General features: G+C 42.6%; 1 protein-coding gene across 1 annotated transcript in view; it reads right to left on the bottom strand.

Moving 5' to 3' along the window:
- LOC137368805 (coiled-coil domain-containing protein 186-like) overlaps positions 1-22121 on the bottom strand; it is a 320706-nt gene extending 298585 nt beyond the window's left edge. The window contains exons 1-3 of the mRNA XM_068029009.1: positions 22066-22121; positions 12694-12891; positions 182-262 (exon numbers count right to left, since the gene is read on the bottom strand). Of these exons, the coding sequence (XP_067885110.1) occupies positions 182-262; positions 12694-12843 (231 nt within the window). The 5' untranslated portion in view covers positions 12844-12891; positions 22066-22121. The remainder of the gene's footprint in view (positions 1-181; positions 263-12693; positions 12892-22065) is intronic.
- Between the last annotated feature and the right edge of the window lie 3266 nt (positions 22122-25387).

Genomic DNA, 25387 nt, shown 5'->3' with positions numbered 1-25387 from the left:
CCCTTATTCCACTTTCTTTCAACCACTTATACACAAATGTTGATAACGGTCTTTGCTTCAAACACCATTTCATTGAAGATGACCTAAAAAGAGAATAGCACAGTTCATCAGATGCGATATCATTGTTTTATGTGACATAATACATGAAGATGTCAGTATTGCTTTCTAAGTTTAAACTCACCAGATCATCCATGAACTCCACATTTGCCCTACAAAGTACAGCTTGTACTGGTTTGCTTTCTCTTTCATAATCGTCCATGACCTACCATTAATAAGTAAAGGATTTAAGTTAATCATTGATGATTTGCGAGACAATGACTAACTAATTTACTCACTGACTATTTATAAGGGTGCTATTATAGGGTCATATGTGGATGAATGCTAAGTTATTTCAGGCGCACATCAAAAGAGGCAGTATAACATAGGGAGCAGGTCCTAATTGGACCCATGTGCATTAAAGCTGGAAGATCATCTAGGAGGAAGTTTCACAACAATTTGAAATGCACTAGATGAAGGATAACTACAGCCCAATGAGGTCACATTTTAAATACGCCCCTTATTAACGTAATCAAGGGACTGGACAATCCTAACCTATCACAACAGTGAAATTAGCAGCCTGGCAGCAGAGCTCTGGAGATGCATCCCAGCCACATATGCATAGGTCAACTTTGTGGCTAACTTCTGTGCGACTTGCAGTTGGCAATATAACTCCAGACTGCTGATTAAGCTTTGCACTCCACAGATACTGGTCCAACTGTAAACTTAGTACTTTGTAACATATTCACAGTGTTACCAAAGTGTTTCTTTTTAAAAATTTTTTTGAGGACTTACGTTAAAGCTGAAAAGATTCCACGGAATGTTTTCTTTTACCAAGTTCACCAAAAGGAAACTTGAGATTTATTTATTTAATTATTTAGAGATACAGCACTGAAACAGGCCCTTCGGCCCACTGAGTCTGTGCCGACCAACAACCACCCATTTCTACTAACCCTACAGTAATCCCATATTCCCTACCACCTACCTACACTAGGGGCAATTTACAATGGCCAATTTACCCATGACCTGCAAGTCTTTGGTGGTGGGAGGAAACCGGAGCACCCGGCAAAAACCCACGTGGTCACAGGGAGAACTTGCAAACTCCGCACAGGCAGGACCCAGAATTGAACCCGGGTCCCTGGAGCTGTGAGGCTGCAGTGCTAACCACTGCGCCGCCCATGTTTAAAAATCACCTGTGCTGGAAGTCATGTGATTTGAGCTCAGTAAACAACAGAACCCTTGGTGACCTTGGGGAAAAATGGTTACAGAGAAGCCACATGTCAAGGTTTATGGTGGTCAGGAGGTCGACTCTCTGTTTGGGGTTTGGACATTGTTTTCAGTGCATTTGGGGTGTGAACTGTTTGAAGACAGTTGGTGTTTTTCGTGCCAAGGGAAAAGAAACCACCCAGCTCACCTCTTTCTCTACCTCTGAAGAAATCCTGCAAAGAAGTGTGGGAGAGCTAAAATCCCTGGTGCTGCATAGCTCCTGAGAAGCTGGAAAAAAATCCTGCAATTCAAGTGAATGCTGGCAGAAAACCCTGATGCCTCATTTCTCCTGGAAAGCCAACTAGAATAATTCTTAACATCTCCAGAACGGACTGCATCTGAAGCAATCCCAGTGACCCATCTCCGTATACCCGGCGCCAGACCAAAAAAGGGATAACTGACATCCTTCCATATCTTCTCTTTTTTTCATCAAGAATTAGCAAGTATTTGACCAAAGTAGACTTTTTTGTCTTTTTTGTAACAGCCCTTTGCAGAGAGAATTTCTGTATTTTTTCAATGTGTGTATGAGTGTAATTGGGGAATTTAAAAAGGAAACTTCAGAGGTAATGGGGCAAGTGTGGGAAAAGAAGCCATTGCAGGTGATTCTCTGGTTACAATTGAATAGATAACAATGGATCCAGGCTAGTGCAGTTCCACCCAGCTGAATGATGGAGGCAAAGCATTGGAGGAGTTGGTGTGGGCAACCGTGTCAAAGTCTGCAGACTGGCTGAAAAGGATGAGGGAGGGTTAGTTAGCTATAGGATGTCATTGTGACTTTGAAAAGGGTCGTTCCAGTACTGTGGTAAGGGGGGAAACCAATTTGGAGGGGTTCAAACATGAAGTTGCGGGAAAGTTGGGGGCAGATAACAGGGGAGCTAGGAAGTGATAGGGAATAGGGTTGAGAGAGCAGGAGTTGGGTCTCACGGACAGGATGAGCTTGGAGACAGCACAGCAGGTGAGGGATAGAATGTAGAGAAAGATGCAAGGTCAGAGCTTGGGCTAGGGCAGCGGGGAATTTTGGCCCTATGGGCTAGGGGAAGGGAGGGAAATGGCAGAGGCAGCTGAACAGATGGTCTCAATTTTAGTGATAAAGAAGTCATTGAGCTCCTTGCACTTACTGTTGGAGGTGTGGATGGAGGATGGGGAAAGAGGTTTAAAATGGTTTGTACTGGAGAAGCGAAGCCGTGGGTTATCTTTCCATTCCAAATAGTGAGCAGTTTTGACAGAGGACAGTAAGGTTCAATAGTCCTTGATGTGATTCAGTCAGATCTGGTGATGAATGACAAAACCAGCTGTCCACCGTAAACATTCAAGTTTATGTCCCTTGGACTTAAAGGAGCAGAGGTGAGGGCCATACCAGTGCTAATGACCAGAGTTAGCAAGAGTAATGGTTTTAATGCTAACAAGGGCAAGTTCTCCCTGTGTCTGCGTGGGTTTTCCCCAGGTGCTCCGGTTTCCTCCCACAGCCAAAGACTTGCAGGTGATAGGTAAATTGGCCATTGTAAATTGCCCCTAGTGTAGGTAGGAGATAGGGAATAAGGGATTACTGTAGGGTTAGTATAAATGGGTGGTTGTTGGTCGGCACAGATTCGGTGGGCCGAAGGGCCTGTTTCAGTGCTGTATCTCTAAATAAAAGGGCCTCAAAGGCGAAGGTGAAAGTGTGATTGAGCAGATCACATAGACTCACAGTCTGAGCAGATAGCATAATGCTTATTTAAGACTGCGAGAGACTCGTGTATTACACTCAATGCAAACGTGAGTAAACATAGCTGTTTCTGCCTGAAATAAATGGAGCACTTAAGACGCTATAACTGGCAACTTTGAAATTGACATTAATAGAAATGAATAAAAGTTATCACTTTTCAGCTGATGTAAGTGACTGCCCATTTTAAGTAGTGGAGATTGTAATTCTATTAATTGGTTAATCAACAAAATCTGTACTTTTTAAAATTAATATGAAGCAGTTGGTCTCCCATCACATTGTTAACAGCAAAAAAAATGTATTGCTTTCTCCTTAATTAACTACAGGCGGGAATCTTGCAGATGAGGGGAGGGGGAAAGAGGGCTGGGAGGGTGACAAGACCCCATGTTGTTGTCAGCATGAGACATGGGTCATTTTAACTCTCAGGTCTCACTAATATTTGAAAGTTGGGCTCTGTTCTCAAATGCCCACACGGGCAGACCACCAAAGTAATCAACACAAATTCTGCCAGGTTCCCAGACTGTATTTAAATTAGGGATGCATTTCTTAAAGCAAGGCTGCATCCTCTGCTTGCATTTTCCAGTGAACAACTGCAGAGATGAGTCAAAGGGAATCCCAAAGTCACTATTCAATTGGGCTGCACAGATGTGGCTGAGAAGGTCAATGTCAAGACCATCACTTCAGGATCTGTGTACAATGTAGAAAGAGGTTTAATAACCACACCAGACAAGTATCAGTGCACCTCTTCATCTCTCTCCAGCACTCACAACGCTCCTCTCGACCTCTCCTCCACCACTTTCAATTATTACTTCATACCGACATGTCTTTCAACATATGATCACAAGGCCACACTAAAACATCTCTCCTGTTCATTCCAAACACACCTAGATTTGCCTTTCCTTAATAGCACAATATAACATCAGTCAGAGTACTTGTGGAAACTGACCCCATGTCTGCAGATAATGTTATCAAGGGGCAGCATGTGGATGAGGAAAAGTCATTGTTGGAGATGCTTTGGAATTGACTGAATAAGTAAGAGTGGAGGAGGATGACACGGATAATCATGTCAAAGGCTGAAGAGAGTTCAAAAAGGATGAGGGGTTGTACGTGATGGTCACAATAACAAAGAATGACATTTGTGATTTCAGGCCATTTCAGTCTGTGACTTTGGCAGAAACCTGATTGTAGAGATTAAAACATGGAGTTGTGGGAAAGAGGACATCTATTTGGAAGGCAACAACACATTCAAGGACTTTGGGGAAGGGAGGGAGTCTGGAGATGGGGCAGTAGTTTGCAAGAACAGAGGAGTCAGGGTGGGTTTGTTGAGGAGGGCTGATGACACCAGTTTTGAAAGGCAGAAAGACATTTTCTATGTCAGCTACCATGGAGATAAGAGGGAAGTGGGTCAGCAGTTTAACAGAAATGTAGTTGAGGAAGTAGGACATAGGTCTTATGCACAAGGTGAATTCAGAAAACCCATAAGGTGAGATAGGTGAGAAACTCGAGAAAGAAGTGGATTCAAAGCTAGGGCAGGGGAAACCTTGGGGGAGATTAGGCTTGGTGGGCCGGCAAAGGAGGGAATGCGCCAGCAGAATTGATGATCACAATATTAGAGACAAAAAAATCAATACCTTCACATTTCTTGTTGAAGATCAAGGTGGAGAAGACAGCAAAGGGTTTAAGGAAATAGTTGGTGGTAGAGAAAAGAAGGTGGGGATGTCTTTGCTCTCCAGGATGACAGTACCCAATAATACTTTATCGGCTAAACCATGTGTGTCAAGTATGTTCATGTCTATGCCCCTTGAACTTCAGAGACCAGGCCAGACTGTTTGGTTTCCAAAGTGCAAGGCCTCATTGATGGAAACTGCATAGCCAGCAAGGTATCTAACAATATATAAAAGCAAAATACTGCAGATGCTGGAAATCTGAAATAAAAACAAGAAATGCTGGAAATACTCAGCAGGTCTGGCAGCATCTGTGGAAAGAGAAGCAGAGCTAACGTTTCAGGTCAGTGACCCTTCATAGAACTGGCAGAGGCTAGAAATGTAATAGGTTTTAAACAAGTAAAGCGGAGGTTGGGCAAGAGATAACAAAAGAGGTGTTGATAGGATAAGGTCACAGAGAATAATGGACCAAAAGGTCATGGAGCAAAGGCAAATGGGATGTTAATGGTGTCGTGAAAGACAAACCGTTAGTACAGAGAGGGTGTTAATTGACAGAAAACTGAACAACCTGGCCCCAAGCACAAACATGAAAAAATCAGTGGGGAGGCACAGTAGAAACAAACTAAAATAAAATAACCACATAAAAAAGAAAAAAGAAAAAATGACTAAAACTAAAAATAAAAAGGGGGGCCCGTCATGCTCTGAAATTATTGAACTCAATGTTCAGTCCAGCAGGCTGTAGCATGCCTAATCAGTAAATGAGGTGCTGTTCCTTGAGCTTGCGTTGATGTTCATTGGAACACTGCAGCAATCCCAGGACAGAGATGTGGGCATGAGAGCAGGGGCTGTGTTGAAATGGCAAGCGACAAGAAGCTTGGGGTCTTGCTTTCGAACTGAGTGGAGGTGTTCCGCAAAGCTGTAACCCAGTCTGCATTTGGTCTCTCCAATGTGCAGGAGATCACATTGCAAGCAGCGAATACAGTATACTAAATTGAAAGAAGTACAAGTAAATTGCTGCTTCACCTGAAAGGAGTGTTTGGGGCCTGGGATAGTGAGGAGAGAGGAGGTAAATGGGCAGGTATTACACCTCCTGCGATTGCAGGGAAAGGTGCTGTGGGAAGGGTACGAGGTGGTGGGGGTAATGGAGGAGTGGACCAGGGTGTCGCGGAGGGAACGATCCCTTCAGAATGCTGACAGGGGAGGGGAAGGGAAGATGCGTTTGGTAGTGGCATCATGATGGAGGTGGCGGAAAAGGCGGAGGATGATCCTTTAGATGTGGAGGCTGGTGGGGTGGAAAGTGAGGACAAGGGGAACCCTGTCGCGGTTCTGGGAGGGAGGGGAAGGGGTGAGGGTAGAGGTGCGGGAAATGGGCCAGACACGGTTGAGGGCCCTGTCAACCACAGTGGAGGGGAATCCTCAGTTGAGGAAAAAGGAAGACATATCAGATGTGTTGTCATGGAAGTTTACATCATCAGAGCAGATGCGTCGGAGACAGAGAAACTGGGAAATGGAATGGAGTCCTTACAAGAGGCAGGAAATGAAGAAGTGTACAAAGAACAAAGATCAGTACAGCACAGGAACAGGCCATTCGGCCCTCCAAGCCTGCGCCGATCTTGATGCCTGCCTAAACTAAAACCTTCTGCACTTCCGGGGTCTGTATCCCTCTATTCCCATCCTATTCATGTATTTGTCAAGATGCCCCTTAAACGTCTCTATGGTACCTGCTTCCACCACCTCCCCCGGCAACAAGTTCCAGGCACTCACCACCCTCTGTGTAAAGAACTTGCCTCGTACATCCCCTCTAAACTTTTCCCCTCTCACCTTAAACCTATGTCCCCCAGTAACTGACTCTTCCACCCTGGGAAAAAGCTTCTGACTATCCACTCTGTCCATGCCACTCATAACTTTGTAACGTCTATCATGTCGCCCCTCCACCTCCGTCGTTCCAGTGAAAACAATCTGAGTTTATCCAACCTCTCCTCATAGCTAATGCCCTCTAGACCAGGCAACATCCTGGTAAACCTCTTCTGTACCCTCTCCAAAGCCTCCACGTCCTTCTGGTAGTGTGGTGACCAGAATTGCACGCAATATTCCAAGTGTGGCCTAACTAAAGTTCTGTACAGCTGCAGCATGACTTGCCAATTTTTATACTCTATGCCCCGACCGATGAAGGCAAACATGCCGTATGCCTTCTTGACTACCTTATCCACCTGCGTTGCCACTTTCAGTGACCTGTGGACCTGGACGCCCAGATCTCTCTGCCTGTCAATACTCCTAAGGGTTCTGCCATTTACTGTATACTTCCCACCTGCATTCGACCTTCCAAAATGCATTACCTCACATTTGTCTGGATTAAACTCCATCTGCCATTTCTCCGCCCAAGTCTCCAACTGATCTATATCCTGCTGTATCCTCTGACAATCCTCATCACTGTCCGCAACTCCACCAACCTTTGTGTTGTCCGCAAACTTACTAATCAGATCAGCTACATTTTCCTCCAAATCATTTATATATACTACAAACAGAAAAGGTCCCAGCAATGATCCCTGCGGAACAGCACTAGTCACATCCCTCCATTCAGAAAAGCACCCTTCCACTGCTACCCTCTGTCTTCTATGACCGAGCCAGTTCTGTATCCATCTTGCCAGCTCCCCTCTGATCCCATGTGACTTCACCTTTTGTATCAGTCTGCCATGAGGGACCTTGTCAAAGGCTTTACTGAAGTCCATATATATAAGATGCACTGCCCTTCCTTCATCAATCATCTTCGTCACTTCCTCAAAAAACTCAATCAAATTAGTGAGACACGACCTCCCCTTCACAAAACCATGCTGCCTCTTACTAATAAGTCCATTTGTTTCCAAATGGGAGTAAATCCTGTCCCGAAGAATCCTCTCTAATAATTTCCCTACCACTGACGTAAGGCTCACCGGCCTATAATTTCCTGGATTATCCTTGCTACGCTTCTTAAACAAAGGAACAACATTGGCTATTCTCCAGTCCTCTGGGACCTCACCTGTAGCCAATGAGGATGCAAAGATTTCTGCCAAGGCCCCGGCAATTTCTTCCCTTGCCTCCCTCAGTATTCTGGGGTAGATCCCATCAGGCCCTGGGGACTTATCTACCTTAATGCTTTGCAAGACGCCCAACACCTCCTCCTTTTTGATAATGAGATGACTGAGACTATCTACACTCCCTTCCCTAGGCTCATCATCCACCAAGTCCTTCTCCTTGGTGAATACTGATGCAAAGTACTCATTTAGTACCTCGCCCATTTCCTCTGGCTCCACACATAGATTCCCTTCTCTGTCCTTGAGTGGGCCAACCCTTTCCCTGGTTACCCTCTTGCTCTTTATATATGTATAAAAAGCCTTGGGATTTTCCTTAATCCTGTTTGCCAATGACTTCTCATAACCCCTTTTAGCACTCCTGACTCCTTGCTTAAGTTCCTTCCTACTGTCTTTATATTCCTCAAGGGATTCGTCTGTTCCTAGCCTTCCAGCCCTTATGAATGCTTCCTTTTTCTTTTTGACGAGGCTCACAATATCCCGCGTTATCCAAGGTTCCCTAAACTTGCCAAACTTAACCTTCTTCTTCACAGGAACATGCTGGTCCTGGATTCTAATCAACTGACGTTTGAAAGACTCCCACATGTCAGATGTTGATTTACCCTCAAACAGCCGCCCCCAATCTAAATTCTTCAGTTCCTGCCTAATATTGTTATAATTAGCCTTCCCCCAATTTAGCACCTTCACCCGAGGACTACTCTTATCTTTATCCACAAGTACCTTAAAACTTATGGAATTATGGTCACTGTTCCCGAAATGCTCCCCTACTGAAACTTCGACCACCTGGCCGGGCTCATTCCCCAATACCAGGTCCAGTACGGCCCCATCCCGAGTTGGACTATCTACGTATTGTTTTAAGAAGCCCTCCTGGATGCTCCTGACAAATTCTGCCCCATCCAAGCCCATAGCACTAAGTGAGTCCCAGTCAATATGGGGGAAGTTAAAATCACCCACCACTACAACCCTGTTACCTTTACATCTTTCCAAAATCTGTCTACATACCTGCTCCTCTACCTCCCGCTGGCTGTTGGGAGGCCTGTAGTAAACCCCCAACATCGTGACTGCACCCTTCTTATTCCTGAGCTCCACCCATATTGCCTCGCTGCATGACCCCTCCGAGGTGTCCTCCCGCAGTACAGCTGTGATATTCTCCTTAACCAGTAATGCAACTCCCTCACCCCTTTTACATCCCCCTCTATCCCGCCTGAAGCTTCTAAATCCTGGAACATTTGGCTGCCAATCCTGTCCTTCCCTCAACCAAGTCTCTGTAATAGCAACAACATCATAGTTCCAAGTACTAATCCAAGCTCTAAGTTCATCTGCCTTACCTGTTATACTTCTTGCATTGAAACAAATGCACTTCAGACCACCAGTTCTGCTGTGCTCCGCAACATCTCCCTGCCTGTAGTCGAGGTAGCTGTGGGAGTCGGTGGGCTTATAATGAACATTAGTAGACAGCCTATCCCCAGAGATGGAGACAGAGAAGTCAAGGAAGGGAAGGGAAGTGTCGGAGATGGACCATGTAAAGGTGAGAGAAGGGTGGAAATTCGAAGCAAAGTTGATAAAGTTTTCCAGTTCTGGGCAGGAGCAGTCATCAATGTACCGGAAAAAGAGTTGTGGGAAGGGACCAGAGTAGGACTGGAACAAGGAATGTTCGACATATCCCACAAAAAGACCGGTATAACTAGGACCCATGCGGGTACCCATAGCAACATCTTTTACTTGAAGGAAGTGAGTAGAGTGAAAGGAAACAAAAACAAGAAATGCTGGATTCACTCAGCAGGTCTGGCAGCATCTGTGGAAAGAGAAGCAGAGTTAACGTTTCGGGTCAGTGACCCTTCTTCGGAACTCAGAGTGAAAGGAGAAGTTGTTCAATGTGAGAACAAGTTCAGCCAGACAGAGGAGGGTGGTGGTGGATGGGGATTGGTTGGGTCTCTGTTCAAGGAAGAAGTGGAGAGCCCTCAAACCATCCTGGTGGGGGATGGAGGTGTAGAGAGATTGGACGTCCATAGTGACGAGGAGGCGGTTGGGGCCAGGAAACTGGAAATTGTCAAAATGACGTAGGGTGTTAGAAGAGTCAAGATAGGAAGAAATAAGTTCAGTGGGGCAGGAACAGGCTGAAACAATGGGGCTGCTGGGACAGTCCTGTTTGTGGATTTTGGGAAGGAGGTAGCAGCGGGCTGTCCGGGGTTGTGGGACTATGAGGTATCTAACAACAAGGTAGTCATGCGCCATAATGACAGAATAACACAGGTGATTGCAGGATACACTCAGCAGCCATAATGCTTTCATCTCACTAATGCTGTTGTTGGTTTGTCCAGGAAAAATGTACTTAACACACTCACGCATGCATGCACACGGCAAAATCAACTAAATCACCACAAACCAGGTGATATGACCAGGTGAGAAAGGGGTCTAGGGTTTCCTCTCAGCCTTCACCTGGTCTTACCGTAACAGGGTTTAATTTTAACACACCTTTTTTTTTTAGCTCCCCATTGGTGAATCCTTGTTCACTAACTTCCAATTATATGGCAAAGAAACTGGCCAAACAAGCTTTCTTAGGTTTAAAGAAAAAAGGTTGAACTTTATTAAACTTAAACTCTAATTCGGTTAACGGTTAACGGCTACGGATACACGATGCACCCACGCTAGCATGCATAACGCAATACACACATATAGATAGAGACAGAAAAGAGAAGAAATAAAGTGGAAAAGTTTGAGGCAATATCTGAAGATGGTTTTGGTTACTGTTCTTCAAGATTGCTGTAAAGTCCTTGACTGTAGGTAGGTCTTGCCTTTTGTTGGGGCCCAGTATTCTTCTTAAACTTTGTTCAATGTAGGAGACTTTTCTCTCTTGAAGTTCATGTGGCCTCAGTGGTCCAGAGGCTTGTGATAAAGAGATGGGAGCAGACAGGAGAGGTCTTCTCACTCCAGGAGCAAACCGTCTTTCCTGAGTTCCAAACTTCTGTGGCTAGTTCAAAAAACCCTGGACCAGCCAGTTAGTTATGTGACCAGCTGATTTAACCAGTCCTGGCTTTTGTGGATTGTATCACCTTAGTAGTATCTGGAATATTCTTCCTTACACCTTCAATGCCTGGTGATCAAAATCCATTGTGCATTGAATGTGTCAGGGAATGGTCCTTTTGTCTCCACAAGCACTGTCTGTTCCTATGCAAATGTTTTTTCAGCTAAGTGTCTGGCAGTCCTTGTAACAGGCCTTCTCTTCTTCCCAGCAAGTTTAAAATTAATGTTCATATGATAAAATTAATATGCCTCATTCCTGGTAGATGGGGGCCTGCATGACACGGGGTTCAAACCTCAGATCTCCCTGGCCTGTATGATTTACTCCCACATTATGGAGTACACTTTCCTGAATGAGTGCAGTTCCAACAATACTCAAAAACGTCACACCATCCAAGACAAAGCAGCCAGCTTGATTGGCTGCCATCCACCACCTCAAACATTCACTCCCTCCATCACCAGCACACAGTGGCAGCAGCCACCATCTACAAGATGCATTGCAGCAACTCGCCAAGGCTCCTTCGACAGCACCTTCCAAACCTGTGACCTCTACCACTTAGAAGTACAAGTATAACAGACACAAGGGTCCACTGTTACAATCATCTGGCTTATGGTTTGTATTAATTTTCTCGAAGTAACATTTATTTTGGAAAAATATTTTTTTTAATGCAAGACAAATCAAAACACCTCATTTGAGAAGCTGGCAAACAAACCTGGGGTGGTTACAAAGGGTGGCCCATGTTTATTTAGTAAGATCATAAATGGAAGTGTGGAGATGGTGTGTCTGCAGCTACCTCTATCAGGGTTTTAAATTATTTATATGATCTCCCAGAACAAAGAGAAGTTTTGAAGTTGGAAATAATTAGCTTAAATTGCCATGCGGAACATTCCACATGTAACACATTGCTATGGAGATAGATATTGCTAGGGAGATGCCTTTTGGGCCAGAGGCATTTTTGGATTTGTTTGCTGACAAGATCAGTCAGGAGGCTTCAGACCAGCAGTTGGCCTTTAGTCAAGCAGTTGGCTGTGATACAACTGGACTCAGGAGCAGAGAGGCCTTGAGGAACCAGGGGTGTTTCCGTTTTGAGGCAGGTTCATGTTCAAGCTGGGAAATCCAGAATCATGAGGCGTTGAAGGTGAACTGGAGGATTTGCCTAGCTGAAGCTGGAGGGAGAATCCCCAGGAAATCTCATGCCTTGAAAAATAGCTGAGAAACCAAGGAATCAAAGTGAATTCTTAAGAGCTGCGGTACACTGTGGATTGGTCCCAGGAGAAGTGAACAAACTACCCAAATCCCGTAACATATAGGGGACTGCTGGGATGGAAACAACAGTCAAATAGCAGTGTTCTGTTGGAATTTAGAGTTTAAATTATACGTCTTTATGTTCTGTTGAGATTTTAAGTTTATATAGTATAAGTGTTTCCAAATTGTAGTGTTGTTAGTAGTGTTTTGCTTTAACTCTTGTACAGTAACGTTTTTTTAAAAATGAGAGATCTTGTGGCGTACTTCTTTCAGTAATAACTGGGAATTCAACTTTCTCTTTTTAAAAATTAATGTTCCATATGGGATCGTAACAACATCATCATCTACAAGTTCCACTCCAAGTCACTCACTATCCTGACTTGGAACTATATCGCCGTTCCTTCACCACCACTAGATCAAAATCCTGAAACTCATTCCCTAACAGCACTGTGGAATGCAGCGATTCAAGAAAGTGGCTCACCACCACCTCTCAAGGGCAATTAGGGGTGGGCAACAAATGCTGGCCTTGCCAGTGATGCTCACAGCTCAAAAATAAATAAAATAAAACATTTACAGGAAAAAAAATGGAGAATGTCTTCCTTGTATACTATTAACATTGTGACAAGGAATATGATTATCTAATAAATAGAACCCTGAAGAATTTCTGAGTAAGGAATATCCAATACTTACAAGACTAACTCTCCTCTTTATCCTCTCTAGTTCCTTCTTCAGTTCTTCCACTTGCCTGCATCTCTGAACGTGTGCAGTTTTCTGTAACATGGCCAATGCTGGCCCATCTGTTCTATGTAAGAGTCCAACCTCCTTCATGTATTCTTCCATGGAGACCAGTGATATGGTGGAAATAGTAGTATGCTTTCATCAACTTGCCTGTTTTTAAAAATATTAAGTAAATCATCACAATTCAACAAAAAGGCACTTTAGAGGGTTCTCCTAACGGCCAGGTTTAAGTATCTGACCTTGTTTCATTTTTTTTTTACAGAAAGCAGGTTAGCTCCTGACTTACAGGTCAGTGTATATTGAATCTGACAGATAATTATATTTCCTTGATATGTAAGAATTTTATGCAAGTCATTTCTATGCATAAAAATTAAAAAGTAGGACAAGGAAGTCGCGATATTAAGTCACTATATCTAAAATCCCTCCAAATGTGTTGACTGACAAAAGTGAAGATCCAACAAAGAAATAATTCTGTATATATTCCATCCAATTAATCAGATCCCTTTGATCGAATCGGTGTTATGCAGCTCCAACAAAACTCAAGAAGTTCAACACCATCCAGGACAAAGCAGCCCACTTGATTGGCACCCCATTCACCACCCTCAACATTCATTCCCTCCACCACTGACGCAAAGTGGCAGCAGTGTGCACCATATACAAGATGCACTGCAGAAGCTCACCAAGGCTCCTCTGACAGCACCTTCCAAACCCATAACCTCTACCACGTAGAAAGACAAGGGCAGCAGATGGATGGGAACACCACTACCTGCAAGTTCCCTCTTCAAGCCACACACCATCCTGACTTGGAACTATATCTCCATTCCTTCACTGTGGCTGGGTCAAAATTTTTGAATTCCCAAACAGCACTCTTGTTGTACCTACAACCCAAAGGACTGCAGCAGTTCAAGAAGGCAGCACAGCACCACCTTCTCAAGGGCATTTAGGGATGGACAATAAATGCTGGCCTAGCCAGCGATGTCCACATCCCAAAAACGAACAATAAAAAATACTGCTGCAAGGAAACAGGGCATCTGGAAATTGAGTGAACAGGGCAAGCAACAATCCTTAACTGATCATATTGAAGGATTGTGAAATGAACATTGGAAGGAACAAGAAGCAAGTGTAAGTTAGAATGGATGAATTCAAGTGTCAAATCAGGTAACGAGAGAAAGAAAGACTGGATTAAAAGATAGAGAAAAAAAAGAGGTTGAAAGAAAAAGAAATAGAAAATTTTGAATTTTTTAAAATCTCCAACACCTGTAATAGTTAATTCTCTGTGCCAGAGAGGTGGTAATGAACACTCATCACGTCATTAAAAAGGTACTTAGATTGAAATGGCCAAGACTGTGACAAGTTTTGTTTGTATCCAATGTGCAAATATAACACACCATTCAATACATTTCAATGGTGAGGCAGATAGTGAGATGCCATTTTTGCGAAACTATCAGTGAAGCAGCCCATCTCCGACAGTAAGGCTTGCATTTCCACATTTAACCATGCACCTGCCACTTACCTGAATTTATTGCAGAATGTATGCATAACTAATGGAAGAAGTGTTAATATCACCATTATTTTCACAGCTAATTAAGGGCAAATATCATCATACCCATCGCTGCAGTTAACCTACAGACCAGGTGAAGAGACGTAGGGCCAACTAAATTAGGTTGCTGATATAAAATTATTTGAAGAGAAAACAAAGAAACTTTATTCTCAGGAATACACATTTACTTCATATTTTTAAAAAAACAGAAGATCCTAGCATTTTTGGATAAAATAACAATTACTAGATATCAATCTAATTTAGAAAATTCACACAAATTTAGGAACTATGGGGAAAAAAATGAACAAAATGGCCTGGATTTGGAGTGATGATGATGGAAGAATTATCAGCATTTACCATCATTATTCCATTGAAATTGACAGCATCTTTAGGAGTCCGCACATGCGCAGAATAATGCAAAAATCTAGCAGTTGCTGTCAGTGATTCAATGCTCCTCCAGAGGCCCTCTGAAAGTGCAATCCTTAACCAATCAATGAATTCACAAAAACTTCCACTATTATGCTATTATTCATGCAGTAAAAACCCTTTAAAAATTATAGCTTGTTGAATGAGATGCAACTGGGTTTTTAACACCCTACTGACTTCATAATGACTGCTAAAAAAACCTCACTGGCCCTAAAAAGCTAATTTTATATTTATGAAATGTCGCATTTCTTCATTATAATAAAAAAATTTCACATATTTTTAAAAGGTTTATTTATATTGCTATTTTAGTTTCTAGCTAAATCCAAACATATTCATTTATGTTGCTATCTAAAGTTTAAACTATAAGTGATGAATAAACTTCCTTTAACTCCATGGTTTGCTGTCTGTGAGAATATTTCAATATGATTTGTGATGGAGTTTACAAGACCAGTGGAGGAGCATGTGCAAGCTGTTGGTTGTCTGAATGGATGACTGTTGAATGTTCTGTTAGGTGTGCTGACTCTGGTTTCAAAGCTTGTTTTTTTTTTAGATAGTTCCGAACTTAAAAAGTGAAACTAAAAAATTTCAGGGTTCTGGGGAGACAGAACTGGTTGGAACGAGATAAGAGACAGAGTCATCTGAACAGAGTCCCTCCAGATCAAAGGATTGCAGAGTTCAAGCAGGCTGCAGGCAGTGTTTGCAGACAAGCTACAGAGAGTGGAAGATGAATCTGGAAGCTGGCCATTGGCAAATACTAGTTGCTGCAGCTGCTTTCGATGACAAAGAAATACTGGTGGATCCACGCCATCAAGACTGTCATAGAAACATAGAAAATAGGAGCAGGAGTAGGCCATTCGGCCCTTCGAGTCTGCTCCGCCATTCATTATGATCATGGCTGATCCTCCAACTCAGTAACCTGTTCCCGCTTTCCCCCCATATCCTTTGATCCCGTTTGCTCCAAGAGCTATATCTAACTCCTTCTTGAAAACATACAATGTTTTGGCCTCAACTGCTTTCTGTGGTAGTGAATTCCACAGGCTCACCACTCTCTGGGTCAAGTAATTTCTCCTCATCTCAGTCCTGAAAGGTTTACCCCCTATCCTTAGACTATGACCCCTGGTTCTGGACTCCCCCCTCATCGGGAACATCCTTCCTGCATCTACTCTGTCAAGTCCTATTAGAATTTTATAGGTTTCTATGAGATCCCCCCTCACTCTTCTGAACTCCAGTGAATATAATCCGAACCGACTCAATCTCTCCTCATACGTCAGTCCCGCCATCCCAGGAATCCTGTGCTGTAATTTTCTTTGTTCTTTCTTAGAAAATAGGCGACATGTTTAGATCGAGGATCTGGATTGGCGCAGGCTTGGAGGGCCGAAGGGCCTGTTCCTGTGCTGTAATTTTCTTTGTTCTTTTCTTTGTTCTTTGAATCAGTCTGGTAAACCTTCGTTGTATAGCAAGAACATCCTTCCTCAGATAAGGAGACCAAAACTGCACACAATATTCCAGGAATGGCCTCACCAAGGCCCTGTATAATTGCAGCAAGACATCCCTGCTCCTGTACTCAAATCCTCTCGCTATGAAGGCCAACATACCATTTGCCTTTTTTTACCGCCTGTTGGACCTGCATGCTTACCTTCAGAGACTTGTGTACGAGAACACTGAAGTCTCATTGCATATTCCCCTCTCTCAATTTATAGCCATTCAGATAATAATCTGCCTTCCTGTTTTTGCTACCAAAGTGGATAACCTCACATTTATCCACATTATACTGCATCTGCCATGCATTTGCCCACTCACTCAACTTGTCCAAATCACCCTGAAGCCTCTCTGCATCCTCCTCATAACTCACCCTCCCACCCAGTTTTGTGTAATCTGCAAATTTGGAGATATTACATTTAGTTCCCTCATCTAAATCATTAATATATGCTGGGGTTCTAGCACCGATCCCTGCGGTATCCCACTAGTCACTGCCTACCATTCGGAAAAAGACTCGTTTATTCCTACTGTTTGTTTCCTGTCTGCCAACCAGTTTTCTATCCATCGCAATACACTACCCCCAATCCCATGTGCTTTAATTTTACACGCTAATCTCTTACGTGGGACTTTGTCAAAAGCCTTCTGAAAGTCCAAATAAACTACATCCACTGGCTCCCCCTCATCAACTCTACTAGTTACATCCTCGAAGAATTCTAGTAGATTTGTCAAGCATGATTTCCCTTACGTAAAGCCATGCTGACTCTGCCCGATTCTACCACTGTTCTCCAAACACTCTGCTATAAAATCTTTGATAGTGGACTCTAGAATTTTTCCCACTGCCGACGTAAAGCTGACTGTTCTATAATTCCCTGCTTTCTCTCTACCTCCCTTTTTAAATAGTGGGGTTACATTAGCTACCGTCTAACCTGTAGGAACTGTTCCAGAGTCTATAGAATCTTGGAAGATGACCACCAATGCATCCACTATTTCTAGGGCCACTTCCTTAAGTACTCTGGGATGTAGATTATCAGGCCCTGGAGATTTATCAGCCTTCAAGCCCATCAATTTCCCCAACACCATTTCTCTGCTAATGCTGATTTCCTTCAGTTCCTCCCTCTCACTAAACCCTGTGTTCCCCAACATTTCTGGTATGATATTTGTGTCCTCCTTTGTGAAGTCAGAACCAAAGTATGCATTTAGTTGGTCAGCCATTTCTTTGTTCCCCATAATAAATTCCCCTGTTTCTGACTGTAAGGGACCTACATTTGTCTTCACCAATCTTTTTCTCTTCACGTACCTATAGAAACTTTTACAGTCAGTTTTTATGTTCCCCGCAAGCTTACTCTCGTACTCTATTTTCCCCTTCTTAATCAACCCCTTGGTCCTCCTTTGTTGAATTCTAAACTGCCCCCAATCCTCAGGTCTGTTGTTTTTTTTTCTGGCAATTTTTTATGCCTCTTCCTTGGATCTAATGCTATCTCTTAATTTCCCTTGTAAGCCATGGTTTGGCTACCTTTCCTGTTTTACTTTTGCGCCAGACTGGAATAAACAATTGTTGCAGTTCATCCATGTGCTCTTTGAACGTTTGCCATTGCCTATCCACCATCATCCCTTTAAATAACGCTTCCCAATCCATCAGAGCCAACTCACTCCTCATACCTTCGTAGTTTCCTTTATTAAGATTCAGGACTCTAGTCTCAGAATCAACTACGTCACTGTCCATCTTGATGAAGATGTCATGAGCAGAGCTGAGGAGGTTCAGGTGTAGTGCCCCATTTCTGGTGGAGACTGTACCCATGGAGTTTGGGATTATAGGGAAACTGCTGTCAGATGAAAATTGGTGACTGCATCGTGGAAGACAGGAGCTGGAAATCTACCTGAAAAAGTTCAGAGATTTGAAGAGCTTTGTGGCTGCTCGGTGCCATATTTGCTGAGTGGACTTCCCAGGAAATCAAATGAGTTCTATCTTTGTTGTATCTGACAGTTATACGTAATCTATAATTTATATATATTGACCATTGTCATGCTGGGCCCCCACCTGCCAAGCATAAGGCATATTAATTTCGCCATATGGACATTAAATTTCAAATTGTTGCTGGGAAGAAGAGAAGGCCTGTTACAAGGGCTGCCAGACTTGGATGGAGGACATTTGCATACCAATAGGGACAAGAGAGGTTACTTCCTTTATCCAATTTCACCCACAATGGACTTTGAGCACCAGACATTGAAGGTGAGGGAGCTCAAATTTCAGGATGACTGCTGGGATAGCCAAATCCACAAATAGATGTGGTCAGACCAGCTGGTCATGTGACCAGCCTACTTGGCAACCTGCTTTTTCTGAATTGTACAAACAGTTTGAACTGAGAAAGACTGTTTGCTCCTGGACTGAGATGTTCTATCCTGTCTGCTCCCACCGCTTTCTCACAAGCCTCTAAATCCACTGAAGCATGAACTTCAAGAGAGAAAAGTCTCCTACAGTGAACAAGGTTTAAGAAAAATAGTGGGTCCCAACGAAAAGCAAGGTCTACCTATAATCGAGGACTCTCTGGGAGCTTGAAGAACCGTAACAAAAACTGTTCAGATATTGCCTCAAACTTTTCCACTTTATTTCTTCTGCTCTGTTCTGTCTCTTTCTACATGTGTGTATCACATATGCACGCTAGCGTGGGCATGTTGTGTATCTGTACGTGTTAACTGAATTAGAGTTTAAGTTTAATAAATTTCAACCTTTTTTCTTTAAACCTAAGAAAACCTGTTTGTGCTGGTTTCTTAGCCTTAATTGGAAAGCAGTGAACAAGAATTCACCAAGGGGGAGCTAAAAACATGGTGTTTTAAAAATTAAACCCTGTTATGGTAAGATCAGATGAAGGCTGAGAGGGAACCCTAGACCCCTTTCCCACCTGGTCGTAACAACCATTATTTGTCTGTTATTTCATGTTTAAGTTGATTTCAGTTTTATTGTTAAAACAAAAGTTATAAAAGTGAAATCTTGTCCATTTGCTTTTTTATTGGGGTTGTTCGGTAAATTCGGTTCTTTTGGGTTGTTGATCTCCACAGGGATCATAACAGATAGATTGCTCACCTTGCTTGTTGACATCTCTACTGCTGCACATATGGAAATCCTTTGCCTTGGTTCCAAATTCAAACTGCCATCAGAAAAGGGGAATTCTGCACCAGAGGGGTTGTTATATCTTTGTGGACAGCTTTCTTCGTGGATAGCAGTGAGTGCCATTGCTTCACTGCTGACTGCAAAATCTCGCCTATATAGGACTTCTGACGAAAGGTTATCAACTTGAAATGTCAACTCTATTTCACAGATGCTGACTTACCTCCTGAGTATTTCTAGCATTTACTGTTTTTTTTATAATTTATATAAGCACCTTACCACATCGTTCAGGAATCCATTAAAACACTTTGCTATTGTGTTTGTAGAGAAACACAACAGCTATTGTGCACATAGCATATCCCACAAAAAGCATTTGAAAAATAACCAGTTAATCTGACGTTGGTGGTAATGACTAAACAAAGAATTGTAGTCAGGCCAACAAAAGAACTCTCTGCTTTCTTCCAGATACTTTTAGCTTCTGTTTCAGACAAGGTGATCCTTAGCTTCTTAAGTCCCAGAGAGAATATTCCTTCTTGGCCAAATATCTAAGTAATTCACAGCATGTCCAAGGAACAAAAAGTTTAGTTTTTCGTTTATTTCACTACTGGTTTTATCACCTGATCCTCCTGGTATTGCAGGTGGAATAGATATTTGAGCACAGTATTTCAAATCATCTTCAATTAGACTTACTAAATCTATAGAGTATTTGAAACATAACCTTTACTTGGCTGCAGATGTAGCATGAAAACATTGTGTTTACAAAAAGTATTATCTTTGGTTGCTTACATTGTAGCTCGTGGAGGAATGGTGTGTGGCACCCTTTTGGTGAGTTCAAACCACATCACCCACAAAACTAACCGTACAAGTGTGGCAGGGAGGTGAAAAGGGAGAGTAGAATGGCTTAATATAAAGTCATTTTACGTTATCTGCCAACCTTTTCAATTCGTAGCTCTATCTGAAAATGATTTGAATTCCTTTCCTCAAATACCTATTCCACTTGCAATATCAAGGTGTTATTGTTATTTATGTTAAATTAATAAATGTCGTGTAATAAGTACAGCATGGTAATTAAGCGGACCAGCAACTTAATGAAAAAGTGTTTATAAAGAAAAATACCCCAAAAAATGATATAAAAGCACATTAAAACTGTAACCGTGGCGCTTGTGTATGACAATTGGTGCACTGTTCCCTTCCCCACCACCACCAGCCCCGCCCCCACCCCGGCTCCAAGAAAAGCTTGCTAGACACATTTCCATTAAGACTTGCAGCTTCGATGATAGCTAGTGGATTTTTTTTTTAATATAATAGATGATACTTTGGTTGTATTCATTTTTTCTATCCTGTTTGTGATTTTTATTAACGACTTGGATGAGGAAGTCGAAGGGTGGGTCAGTAAATTTGCAGATGATACAAAGGTTGGTGGAGTTGTGGATACCGAGGAGGGCTATTGTCGTCTGCAAAGGGACTTGGATAGGTTGCAGTGCTGGGCTGAAAAGTGGCAGATGGAGTTTAACCCTGAAAAGTGTGAGGTCGTCCATTTTGGAAGGACAAACATGAATGCAAAATACTGGGTTAACGGTAGGGTTCTTGGGCATGTGGAGGAGCAGAGAGACCTTGGGGTCTATGTGCATAGATCATTGAAAGTTGCAACTCAAGTGGATAGGGCTGTGAAGAAGGCATATGGGGTGTTAGCGTTCATTAGCAGAGGGATTGAATTTAAGAGCCGTGAGGTGATGATGCAGCTGTACAGGACCTTGGTAAGGCCTCATTTGGAGTACTGTGTGCAGTTCTGGTCGCCTCATTTTAGGAAGGATGTGGAAGCCTTGGAGAGGGTGCAGAGGAGATTTACCAGGATGTTGCCTGGAATGGAGAATAAGTCTTACGAGGAAAGGCTGAACATTCTAGGCCTCTTCTCATTAGAAAGGAGAAGGATGAGGGGTGACATGATAGAGGTTTATAAGATGATCAGGGGAATAGATAGGGTAGACAGTCAGAAACTTTTTCCCCGGGTGGAGCAAAGCGTTACAAGGGGTCATAAATTTAAGGTGAAGGGTGGGAGATATAAGGGGGATGTCAGGGGAAGGTTCTTTACCCAGAGAGTGGTCGAGGCATGGAATGCCTTGCCCGGGGAAGTTGTTGAGTCAGAAACTTTAGGGACTTTCAAAAGGCTTTTGGATAGGTATATGGATAAAGGAGAATGATGGGGTATAGATTAAATTGTCCTTGACAGAGGACAAAGGATCGGCACAACATTGTGGGCCGAAGGGCCTGTTCTGTGCTGTATGTTCTATGTTCTATGTTCTATGTTCTCAGTCTAAGAGGGATGCTTTTTACGCGCAGTAAGTGCCAGCCTCTAGTTTTGGTTATACATGCACGAATGTATTCACATCGTATAAAAAATATTAACATGTAAAATATTTATAGTCATCGATATTATCATACACAGTGCCGAGTTGTGGTTTACATATTGCTTAAAATTGTTTAAAAATTAGCTAAACTATCAAACTACAAATGGGTTACATTTATCCCGAGAATAAATGTTTTCTGGCTCATTAAAGCCAATTACTTTATGCTTCGCGATTAAACACAATTAACTCTGCACATTTAAAAGTTTATTTTACTTTGTTTAAGATGCTGCAACAATTCTGCTCTTCAATCCAGTTAATAGCTTATTCTTCGAATAACGGGTCGGGTAGAGGTTGAATCAATCGTTCACAAAGGACGCTGTTAGTTGCGACTTATGTGAAATATCTCACCAAGTTTATGCACTCACCGTTCAGTCCGAATCTGGTGAATTGCTGGCCGCGTCGTGACCTGCGTTGCTCGGTGACCAGATGCGGAATGAAGTGGCTGCTGCTGTTCCTGGGCGCGGTTACCTCCTTGTTGCTGTGGTTTCAATTACAATGCGAGGAAAAATGTAAATAACTTAAAACAGTGCGTCTGTTTTTATCATTGTTTTTGGTAGGGCATTCCCACTGCTAACATCTTTCTGAGTTTTTTTTCTGTGTTTGCCTTAAGTTTATGACCTTTTGTTACCAACTCAACAACAACTTGTATTTCTACCTGGCTTTATTTTCATGGGAGGTGGGTGTTATTGGCAAGACCAGCATTCATTGCCCATTCCTATTGCCCTTGAGCGGAATGGCTTGCTAGGCCGTTTTAGAGGATGGTTGAGAGTCAACCACATTGCTGTGGGTCTGGAGTTACATGTAGGCCAGACCATGGAAAGACAGCAGATTTCCTTCCCTAAAGGATGTTAGTGAACCAGGTGGATTTTTACAACAATCAATGGTAGTTTCATGGCACCATTATTGAGACTAGCTTTCAATTCCAGATTTTTTTTTATTAAATCTAAATTTCACCAGCTGCCATGGGATTTGAACCCAAGGCCCAAGCCATTAGCCTGGAGTTTCTGTATTACTAGTCCAGTAACATTATCACTACACCACCATCTCCCCAGTAAAATGTCCCAAGGTGCTTCACAGGAACATTATAAAACAAGATAAGCAGCTACATAATGAGCTATTAGGGCAGATGACCAAAAGCTTGGTCAAAGAAGCAGTTAAGGACCATCTTAAACCAGGTAAGAGCGATGGAGAGGTTTAGGGAGGGAATTCTAGGGCTGGAGCCTTGGCAGCTGAAGGACTGGCCACCAAAGGCAAAATGGCTAAAAGCAAGGATACTCAAGAGGCCAGGATTGGAGGAACACACATATCTCAGAGGATTGTAGGGCTGGCTGATTCTGTGGAGGAATTCGAAAACAAGGAAGAGAACATTAAATTTGAGGCTTTGCTTAACCAGAAGCTAGTGTAGGTTGGGGAGCACAGGGATGATGGGTGAACGGAACTTGGTGAGAGTTGGGACGCAGGCAGCAGAGTTTTGTATGACCTCAAATTTATGGAGAGTCGAATGTGGGATGCCAGCCAGGAATGCATTGGAATAGTCATGTATAGAGGAAACAAAGGGCATGGATGAGGGTTTCAGCAGCAGATGAGCTCATATGGGAGCAGTCAGGCAATGTTAGAGAGGTGAAAATAGGCAGCCAGTGATGGCATGGAAGCTCATCTCAGGGTCAAATATGACACTATGGTTATGAGAAGTTTGATTCGGCAGACACTTGCCAGGAACAGTGACGATGGCTAGGAAATGGAGTTTGTGGTAGGGACTGAAGACAATGGCTTTGGTCTTCTCAATATTTAGTTGGAGGAAATTTCAGCTCATCCAGCGCTGCATGTCAGACAAGCAGTGAGACAATCTAGAGACAGTGGAGGATTAGAGAATGGTGGTGATGAGGTAGATCTGGATTTCATCAGTGTTCATGTCGAAACTGATCCTGTGTTTTCAGATGGTGTCATTGAGGGGCCGCATCTAGATGAGAAACAGGAGGGGGCTAAGGATAGATCCTTGGGGCACATCAGAGGTAATAATGTGAGAGCCTGAAGAAAAGCCATTGCAGGTGAATCACTGGATAAATTGGATCACATCCTAATCTTCTTTGTTCAAATAAAAAGAGCCCCAATTTCTACTCAGTGGTAAAGTCTCTCATCATTTTACTAAACCTTATCTGTACTCTTGACACGTTTTGACATTCTTCCTAAAGTGCCCGAAGGTAGAAAGCATATTCCACCTGTATCCTAATGATTTGTACAGGTTTTGCACTGTCTCTTTGCTTTGGTACTCTATAACCCTATTATAACAAATTTTTGGATTCTATATTTTTTTTTTAAAGTTCTATTAACTTGTCTTCTCTCCTACTTTTAAAAATTTGGGCATCTGAATCTAAGTTTTTCTGTTTCTTTTAAGTTTGACTAGTCTATATGTCCTCTCATTCTTCCTCTCAAAATGTCAAATCAAGCACAGAAAGATAAATAAACAGAGGGAAAGTAAGATTGGATTAAGAGAAAGGGAAAGTGAAGAAAATGTGGAAATTAAAAATTAGATTTTTAAAATCTACAATAATTCACTACCTGAAGGATGAGACTCCATACTTTTAAGTATTCATTTTCAAGGGCAGAAAGGTTGATAGGCAGTCATAGAACATTAACAATAATGTTAAACTGATGTCTTACATTATTAATTACTGGACAACTTTCTGTGGCTAGTTTATTGGGCAATTGTGAAAATGCAGCAACTTCATGAAATTCATGGGGAGATTAAGGGTGAGATGGCATCATCGCAAAGCAAATCATGGGTTATCTCTTTCTCATGTAAGATTTGGTCCGGGATTCACAGATTACCCCAAAAAAAGGGGGTCGAAATCATTTGTGGTTTTAAAGCACTTTATTAAGTAACAGTTTAGATATGATACATAAACTAAATAGATAGAAAAGACACAGGACCCGTAACAGGTGAGAATGGTTTACCAGTCCTGGATCGGACAAATGAATGGGGGAAACAGGGGGATGCTTCTCCATCGCTGACAGTAGCAGTCTCCTCAGGATGGTTTACTGGTCCTGGGTAGGGTGAACAGACAGATGAAACAAAGCAATGCTGATCTCCGTAGCCGACGGTGGCAGTCTCTTCTCCCTTCTGTCTTCTTGAGCTAGCTAGTGTAGGAATGTGTAAAATATGTTCAAATTAGTGTTCTGATTAAAAAGGTGTAAACATATTTAAATTCATATTTTGTTTGGAAAGACTGTAAAATATGTTTAAAGTCCTTTAAGAAAAGGTTTTTAGAGTCTTAGAGAGATACAGCATCGAAACAGGCCCTTCAGCCCACCGAGTCCGCGCCGACCATCAACCACCCATTTATACTAATCCTACATTGCTCCCATTTTTTTCCCCTCTCACGTCCCCACTTTTTCCCACAATTCTCCAACCACCTACCTACACTAGGGGCAATTTTTACAATGGCCAATTTACCTATCAACCCGCAAGTCTTTGGTATGTGGGAGGAAACCCACGTGCTCACAGGGAGAACTTGCACAGGCAGTACCCAGAACCAAACCCGGGTCGCTGGAGCTATGAGGCTGCAGTGCTAACAACTGTGCCACCCATTTATTTTTATTAAAAAGATTGTTGTATTAGTAGTTTTTAAAGATGTTTTGCTTTATGAAAGTTTAAATTATTCTGTACTGTTGCAAAAGGATGCTGAA

The sequence above is a fragment of the Heterodontus francisci genome, chromosome 4 (genome assembly GCF_036365525.1).
Source record: "Heterodontus francisci isolate sHetFra1 chromosome 4, sHetFra1.hap1, whole genome shotgun sequence".
NCBI lineage: Eukaryota > Metazoa > Chordata > Chondrichthyes > Heterodontiformes > Heterodontidae > Heterodontus > Heterodontus francisci.
Note: the sequence above shows the minus strand (reverse complement) of the source record. Positions and strands in the feature narration are given on the sequence as shown.